An 8,718-nucleotide genomic window follows, 5' to 3' on the forward strand; every position below is an offset into this window, starting at 1 on the left:
CAAATTTAATTAATTTAATTTAAATTCAAATTTAATTAAAATCACTCATATGATTGTGATTTCTCTTTGTCTTGTTGTTAGTGACTGCTGGCTAGCTAGTTTCATAAGACTAGAAGATTTATTTATTTTGTAAAACCAAGCAAAAAGCTTCTATATCTATTTTTTTTCGTGTGATACCTACATATTGCTACTATGAAAACAAAACCTCCTACCTCTAAAATGGTAACTTTTTAAGAGAAGGAAAAAACTTTCTTAACATTTATTGGAAGTTAATCTAAAAAGATTTTTCCCCCAAGAAATTTCAGACCATTTCTTTTGGACCATTCATTGTTAAACACACAATGCAAGGAGAAGCTGATGTTTTCAAATTATGTACAAAAAAAAGAAAAAAAAAAGACAAAAATGGAAATCCAAGGTTTAGTTCAGACAGTCATGCTACGTAGGCTTTCCAAGTGTCCTTTTTTATGGACAGAGAGTCCAGTTTTGATCTCTGTCATTCCTACCCAGAGTCTGATTAAGTCTCACTCTAAAGGCATTTGATTTGTTGTGCTATTTTAACCCATACTGCTCTGTGATTGAGATATCATAGATCTATATGTGGAGTCGGTACTGAACAAAAGAAAACCTGATATTAAAACTTTTTATCATCTAAGTGTGAGTCTAAGGTGTTTTAACATGCAGATAACCAGTCAGATATGTCACTGCTCTTGGTTAACCAGCTCAGTGTCTTAATATCAAATCAAATCAAATTTATTTGTATAGCGCTTTTTACAACGGATGTTGTCGCAAAGCAGTTTCACAGAATTCCAGAAAAGACCAAATAGACTTGACAGTAGATATTATGCAGTAGACTGTGCTGTGCAGCTAATGCATAGTGTGTTTCAAGTGGTGAAAAAGTCACTCATACATGTGTTTTAGACAGATCATGTATTATTTTCATCTTAATACTTAAATCTATTTTTGATCCACAAACTTTTCAGTTAGAGGTTTATTGCTACAATAAATACTTTGAAGTGCATGTATTAATATTTTCTGTTTCTAATTTTTAATTTCAAGTTCAGAATGTTTTGAATAAATGCTGAATGGCATATTCTTAATTTTACACATCTTTAATACTATTGATCAGTACACTTAAATCACGTGGTATGAACTCTGCGTCCCCCCAAAAGTTGAAATGAAACCGACACCACTGCTGATAGCTCTTGAGATGTTTTGCACCGTTATGAGCAAAACATCTAAATGTTGCCTCACCACAAGTTTCCACTGATTTGAGCTGTGCCTTAAGTGCCACAGTGTTATATTATTTCCTTTGCAAAATAGCACTTAAATTAAAAATGTGATTTTCACTTAAAAAGTGATTTTAGTGATTTTTGGAGCAAATTTTTAATTTATGCGGCCTTGAGGATGGATACTGGACCAATTTTCATAATAATTCCCCTCAGTCTGCTACTTCTGAATCCATTAGAAGGTAAGACTGTGATATTCTAGTTATGATAAAATGTTTTGTCAGTCATGATCAGATGCTGATCAGTTTAAATAACATTGAAAATAACATCCATATGTAACAATAATTACACTACAGTGGTAATCAGCAGTGCATATGTCGATTTCTCTGATAATTCAGCTGCAGTCGTAAAAGTTTGGGTGCCCCTGGTCAAATGACATGTTTTTTTTTATTTTAAAAATAAGTGAACACACATTCTTCAAATTTTAATGCACAATAACAAAATATATAAAAATATAATGTGGCCTATGCCAAAGCTACAGCACATTTTGGTTTTATTTATATTCCAATATGTTAAACTAAGCAGATAAATAGAATTTCTGCACTAAAATTTGTAGAGTTAATGCAAAGTGTGTTCTCTGTCATGGATACATTAATGTATTTTCACTTAGAACATCAACAACACATAAATTGCCCAAGGGCGTTCAAACTTTTGCACTCTATATATAAAAATCAGTAAATGTCTTTGCTTGGGGAGCTAGAAACAATGACAGCATTTAACCACAAATCTTGTTTCATTCATAAAGGAAATGTTTACATATGTAGAGTTACCAATTCTGATGGTGTTTTTAATTATATCAATGTGATACTAACAGCTGGACTGTCAGCACCGCGACATGTGAATGGCACAAAGGGAGGCAATGTAACAATACGCTGTAAATATGACATTAAAGCCCACAGTTCTTCACAGTCCTGGTGTAAGGTGTTACACTCTTACACTGACCAATGTGAGAACACTGTCAGTCCTGTTTACAAGGACCTTAATGGAAGAGTGAGAATTGAAAAGCACTCCAACTATTTTGATGTCATTATGGAGAGTCTTCAGATGAAAGATTCTGGAACTTATCGCTGTGTATATGGGTACCCGCATTACTTCAATGAATGGAAGATATTAACAGCAGATGTTGAACTTATTATAACAGGTATACAATCTTTCTATTTTGCTTTAATACTTATGTTTTTTAACTGTCAACAAATTAACCTCTGCTGCAAATAACTGTTGCTGAACTCTTGATTTTAAGATCCACAGATATTTTTAACAACTTCAGCAGTGGCTACAATAAACACTGTTACAAAGAGATCTGCCAAAACTGTTACAGCAAGAAAAGATATGCATCTTGCCAAAGCATCAAGTAAAGCTTCGAGTCCTATCAAAGGAGCTCTCAGGTAATGATAATGAAGCCCATGATTTTAAAAATCTAAACAGAACATATGTATTCATTGTACAGCAGTGTGTAAGCATTCTAATTCATGCTGTAACTATTTGTTTTAAACTGCTTGGAGAGATTTTTTTAATAGTTCCACTGTGATTTTTTGCATTGTGGTGTTGTTTCAGTCAAAGTCCTCTGCTCTATGGCATCATTTGTCTCCTTGCCATCATAGCCATTACTCTTCTGATGATTTTACTCAAACTGTACTGCAAAAGACGCAAAGGTGAGTGATCAGTGTTGAATGAATGAATAGTATTATTTAGGTCACACAAAAGCAAAGCTATTGAAGTTTGTGTAGCTTCTCTTCATTACTTTTCATATAAATGTTACGTCTTGGAAATTAGTGAAGTTTTAAATTTGATCCTTTGAGATGGTTTTTCAGATCGTGTACAAAGTCCTGATCTTGGTGGAGGCACTTTTCACATGAGCGATATCAGAAATGACTTATATCTTGCAAATCCTGTCCCTAAACCACCTTACAGTAAGAGCTTTCTATACCTGAGTCACAGAAATGTAGAATAGTCAAGACTGTCATCTGTTTCTGATCCATAAAATTTTTGCTTTTTCTTTTAAAGCTGGATGTACAGATGATTCATCCTCTACTAGCTCAGAGAGCTCAGGTCATTCAGTAAGTACAGTTCTGTTTTACTGATTTCTGAAAATCATCCTGGTGATAACACTGGATAACATATTTTATATATATATATAGTATAGATTTAAATACAGGGTCAGTCAAAAGTCACAGGACACCATTTTATTTCATTTTATTTTTTATTTATTATTATTTATTTTATTTTCACAAGCCTCCATGATGCAGTGCTGAAGATGGTGCGTGTTGCAGATTTTCTCAGCATATACAATTTGTGTGAGATGACCCCAGTGATAAAAGTTGATAATAAAATAAAAAATAAAATAAAATAAAATGTCCTGTGACTTTTGACACCCTGTATTATACAAGGTGTTTTTGCATATTTTATTTGAGTTCTTGAACAAGAAGACATTACATTAATGCAAATGATGTAAAATCTAAATGATATTCTACAAAGATCTATTTCCGTACATTTTTATGAACTTATTTGCCTGATTTGATCTCCATTTTTTAAGTGATAAATTCTAGATATAAATTTTGTTGCTTAATTATCCATATTTTTGTAACTTCTCCACAACTATCTCAGTCATTTTAGAGTCATTTCAGAGAGCTTTGTTCATCATTGTTGAAATTTCATGTTGAAATTTCTTAATTTTTATTTAATCTTCTAATTTCATTTTATCTTCTTAGTGTCCTACTAAGTACTAAATCATTTCATCCACCAAATTGCTTTTATATTAGAAAAAAAAATATTTAAACCTTTGATCAGTGATTCAATTTTTGAATGGTAATGTTTTTTCAAGAAATTGTTAAATGTCATGACTGCACTCTTAAATATTAAGCTATCAAAAAGGATTTTTTGTGCAAAACTAAAATCTTTTGGTTCCCTGAAGTCTTTAGAGATACATTTTTGTAAATGAGATGTATGAGTGTTTTAAAGTGTGTAAAATGTTTTTCATATAGTGTAAAGGTTCTAGGAAGAACCCTTAATGAAGTATAGAACCTTAGGATTTATTTTCAAACATGGTTCTTCTAAGGCATCGCTCAAAGACCAGTTTTTTAAATAGTGTGTGTAATATGCAAATATATTGTCGCTGTCAGAACCAAACATTCTATCTTCAAAATAGTAAGTGTTCTAATTACTTATAGAAAGGAAATTCATTATATATATATATATATATATATATATATATATATATATTCTTAATTTAGAAGATAAATCTTATTTTATAATGTAAGTGAATATGATTTTTCCATTGTTAGTCATTTTCATCAGTGTATTTATTTTTCATGTATCTATTATATCTAATTTAAAGAGAAAAAGGAACAATAATGGAGATACAGCTTTTTTTTCCTAACAATGACATACCCAGTCTTATGCTTAAGTTTGGGCACCCTTGGTCTAGTAACGTTTTTTGTTGTTTTCTAAATATAAAATGATTTAACACATTCTCTGCAGAGAACACTTTTCTGCACAAATTAAATGCACAATGACTGTTTTATTTTTTTTAGTATGATAAATTAGCAAATAAATAGAAAATGTGTGCTAAAAATGCCATATTTAAGTTCGCTCCCTGTAGAGAAGGTACGTTAGCTTTTTATCATTAAGCAAATCATCAAAACATGTTATTTTTAGTATAAGTATAAAGCCATACTGTAGGACATTTGTATATCTGTTGGTCTGTTTGTGTTTCAGTTCGGGAACAAATCTGTCAGCACCCACCATCAGTATCTGACTATAATACCCACTTGTAAGGATGCAGACTATGAAAATGTCCCTGAAGAAATGCCTTCAGTTCTGCCAGACTATGAAAATATGACTCCAGACAAAGACCAGGACTACGTCAATATACCCGAATCCCAGAACACATCTTCCACTGAGGACCAAGACGATGAGGCTGGCCATCCTAAAGGAAAATGGAAAAAGAGTACAGCCAGCTGTAAGAGCAGCAGCAGCAGTGAGAGCAGCAGCAGTGACGAAAGTGAAGAAGAATCAGTAAATTACAGCTTGGTTGTCTTTAAAAAAGGCACAGAGTAGGTACTCAAAAGACACAGGCTTCCATGCTTTCTAGCCACATCATCTTTTTTTGGGCAGGCAAAATGCTAAAAGCCTAATTTTCATTTTTCTATCAAGTTACTGACATTAATGTTTGCAGCACTATAGCAAATTCTGCATTTCAAGTAAGACGCTTACTTATATATATATATATATATATATATATATATATATATATATATATATATATATATATGAACTTCATGTTCTAAATTTAATTGACTAGAATGTGTATTATTTTTACTGCTGATTTCTTTGTAGGGGCTGTACGGTTTGCAGGTATTGCATATACTGGCTGTGCATGGAAGATGGTTAATTCTTGTTATAAAACCCTCTGAAAACCAAACAGAACTCAAAATAAGTTTCTGATTAGATTAAAGGACTCTCTTATGCTGTTTACCGCCAACGCACAAGCTTACATCCTGTTAGGAAGGAACTAGATTGTGCAGCTAAGCAGATTGACTTGATAGGGGAATGTATTTTCAATATGTGTGAATCTGTTGTTCACCAATTACAAGTAATGCATGCCATGTCGTGTCATCTGGTCATCATTGTTCATCTCTTTCTACATTCAGTTTAGACCTGTCATGTTACGCATAACAAGTACTCCGCTGATATTCTTTTCGCATCACCTGACCTGTTCAACTTCAGAAACCTTGCATGTAAGGGTTAGTGTGAGACAGTGCATCCGTTGTGTCAAAAATATATCTGTATCTTGTTTTAGAATTGACCACAGATGGAAAAAATGAGCTATTATCATATCGGTAGACCACAGTGGCTGTGTACTCCACTGAGACCACATGGTGGTGTAAGAAGCCAAGGAGATGTTAGTGACTGATTAGAGGAGCTTTATGCTCATGGCCTCCTTATTTGGGTGTTTATTTTCTTGTTTGGTGCCAAGTGACATGACATTAATTTTTTTGTGTTCAGTAATTGAATAATTTTATTTTACAATTTTCTATGTGAATGACTATTTAGGAAAAAAAAATCATGTCAGGCATTTATGCCTCTCAAAGTCTAAAAATGTCAGATGCTGTGACCGTCCAACAATATCGGCTGATTAAGTATAACTATTCAGTTAATTATAAAGAAGGGTCATTTGACCTACAGGAAAATTTTATTCCTCATTTGTTGCTTTTTGAGGGCTTAGGAGGCTTAACTGCAACTCTCTTAAAATGCCTTTAGAGCAAAGATAAAGGAGAGGTGAGAATTTAGTTGCAGACAAACTCTCTCAACAAACTGAGCACCATGTGTGACTCAAGAGGACATACAAGAGATTTAAAAGTAAAATGCTTATGCTTTTAAATATTTTTTGCATTCATTTCTTCAGCAGCTGTGATATGTAAAATCCCATTAATCTTTGTCATAGAGAAATCAGCTTAAACCTTGAGTTGCTAATATGGGCTTGGCACCAACTACAGAATGATGCACAACCCCAGAGGTCTCTAACTGATCTGCCCCATTGATGTCAATCTAGTATAAGGAACCACCAGTAGACTCATATGGATCTGAGAGTTCAAGATGGCCTCGCCCTACCAAGATTGATCACAGACTTATTCAGTCAAATAGGTAAAGAATATTTACTATAAATCAATTTTTTAAGTAACAAAATTAAATTTGTATTTTGTGAGTGCTGCCATTGTATGTCCAATTAAAACATTCTGCTCTCCAACTGCTTAGCAACTGTCATTATCCACCATTGCCTGAAGCCTTCAGACTGTTATCAGTACACTGGTGTTAGAATTTTAAAACTCAAGCTGACGCTAACACAGTAAATGAGGAGATTTATTTTCTGTGAATCTGGTACTTACTGTCCTCTTTTACTACAAATGCTGAAATGGGCTTTGTGAAAATGTCAAACATTAATTTAACGTATTGAGTCATCAAAGGTAAGGCATAAAAAAATGTATTGCCTGCTGTGGCAGTATGCATAAAGGGTGTTACAGTGTTGGTTGTGTTTATGTGAATTCTGCATTCGGGGTGATTGTTATTGTTTTGTACCACGACAGTGGTGGAAGTGTTGGAATAGGTAAAGTGATGACTCCATTGCTGTCAGGAATGGGCTATAGCCTAATTGAATTAGGCTGCGAGGCATTAGTGCGCTTGAAAATTTTATGTACCAAATTGGCCCACTTTTTCACAGGCCTACCCAAAAGTATATTTCTACCTGCAGGAGCTAGAAATGTGAGAAGTTTATTTATTTCACAGTGAAACAAGATGCTAGTGTGACTGATGGAGAATAAGTGTGATGTGTGCTGAGTGATCGGCATGAGTGTTGTCTATGACTGGGGATCTGTCATTGAACATTGTTTTATTATAGATTTATAGTTTTAATTGTGTGTGGAACAATCAGCTCTTAATGTTTGCATTGTAAAAACTTAAAGGTGCTGTTGATTGTGAACATGGTCTGCAATTTGATTTAAAGTTGGGACTTTGGGGTCTGAATATGGGCCCTAAACATTTGGCTTGGAATAGACTGCTGGGTGCCCTATAGAAGTGCAGGGTAATGGTTAAACGATGGATGTTTAGCAGATCAGTAAAGAGAATTTATTATTCAAATGAATGGTCTGGTATATTAAAGTATCTGCTTTAGAGATTTAACCTGTAGAAGTTGGTTTTAACTTTTATAATGGAAAGGTATGGAATTCAATATAAGCTTAACTGGATTGGTTAAGTTAGGTTAAGCTGGTTTATTGATAACTCGTTTAAACCTTAGCTTTACTGGGAATTCAGTAATATATACAACAGAAATTACACAGAAACCTCAACAACTAAATCCACTTTTATTTGCTTCAATTTTTCAAAGAAACCTGCAGGGAAACTTGAGTCTGAGAGGTTGGTTGCATTTACTGCTTCTCACAATCCAAGTAATCCAAAACACATTCAGTGACGTTGAAGTTTGGCTGGTCAGTATATAGTTCTGAGAACACCAGCGGCTTCTTTGTTTAATTTGCAAATTTATCTCTTCCCCTTTTCCAGAAATTCTTGACAGCTAAACATCCTTTCAGACTTGTAGCATTCAGTTGTCTTCTCACAGTGGAAGGATGGACAGAAACACCTGTGGATTTTTTCTGCTCTGAAGTAAAAGTAGAGCTTGATTTTTTCCTCTCTCTCAAATATGAAATCTTTATGTGCTGTTTCTCTCATGGTGACAGTTTTGGTGATCTACAAGGCCTTGCATTGTTGTAAGGAGTCCCATTTATGTTTTAGTAATTTTTTGATCTCCAGTCCTAAAAACTCTTCCTTTTCAGTTTTTTTTCCTTGGACTTCCTTCTTCTTTATGCAAATGGGTTATATTTTATCTAATCTCCTCTGAAATATCACCTAAAGACAAGCTGTTTTATTGGCTGTTATGACT

At 33.7% G+C, this 8,718-nt stretch overlaps 1 protein-coding gene across 2 annotated transcripts; it reads left to right on the forward strand.

Annotated features, from left to right (window-relative positions):
- Positions 1 to 8: 8 nt before the first annotated feature.
- LOC108425765 (CMRF35-like molecule 6) lies at positions 9 to 5,488 on the forward strand. Of its 2 annotated transcripts, XM_017694710.2 has the most exons (7): positions 9 to 1,468; positions 2,101 to 2,427; positions 2,527 to 2,671; positions 2,841 to 2,938; positions 3,098 to 3,196; positions 3,291 to 3,343; positions 5,001 to 5,488. In XM_017694710.2, exons 1-7 carry the CDS (start codon positions 1,405 to 1,407, stop codon positions 5,340 to 5,342), a joined length of 1,128 nt encoding a protein of 375 aa, XP_017550199.1. In that variant the 5' UTR covers positions 9 to 1,404; the 3' UTR covers positions 5,343 to 5,488. The 2 variants fall into 2 exon arrangements, with proteins under 2 accessions (XP_017550199.1, XP_017550198.1); XM_017694709.2 differs by lacking the exon at positions 9 to 1,468 and having other exon boundaries at positions 1,826 to 2,427.
- The last annotated feature ends 3,230 nt before the right edge of the window (positions 5,489 to 8,718 follow it).

The sequence above is a fragment of the Pygocentrus nattereri genome, chromosome 21 (assembly GCF_015220715.1).
Source record: "Pygocentrus nattereri isolate fPygNat1 chromosome 21, fPygNat1.pri, whole genome shotgun sequence".
Classification (NCBI taxonomy): domain Eukaryota; kingdom Metazoa; phylum Chordata; class Actinopteri; order Characiformes; family Serrasalmidae; genus Pygocentrus; species Pygocentrus nattereri.

What these genes read in the sequence shown, in the direction of transcription:
- LOC108425765 (XM_017694709.2), top strand. Translation starts at nt 1,965, where the DNA reads ATGTCTTTGCTTGGGGAGCTAGAAACAATGACAGCATTTAACCACAAA. An exon ending in TGTCCCTAAACCACCTTACA is followed by an intron (nt 3,197 to 3,290) that starts GTAAGAGCTTTC and finishes TTTCTTTTAAAG; the next exon opens with CTGGATGTACAGATGATTCA. An exon ending in CAGAGAGCTCAGGTCATTCA is followed by an intron (nt 3,344 to 5,000) that starts GTAAGTACAGTT and finishes TTTGTGTTTCAG; the next exon opens with TTCGGGAACAAATCTGTCAG.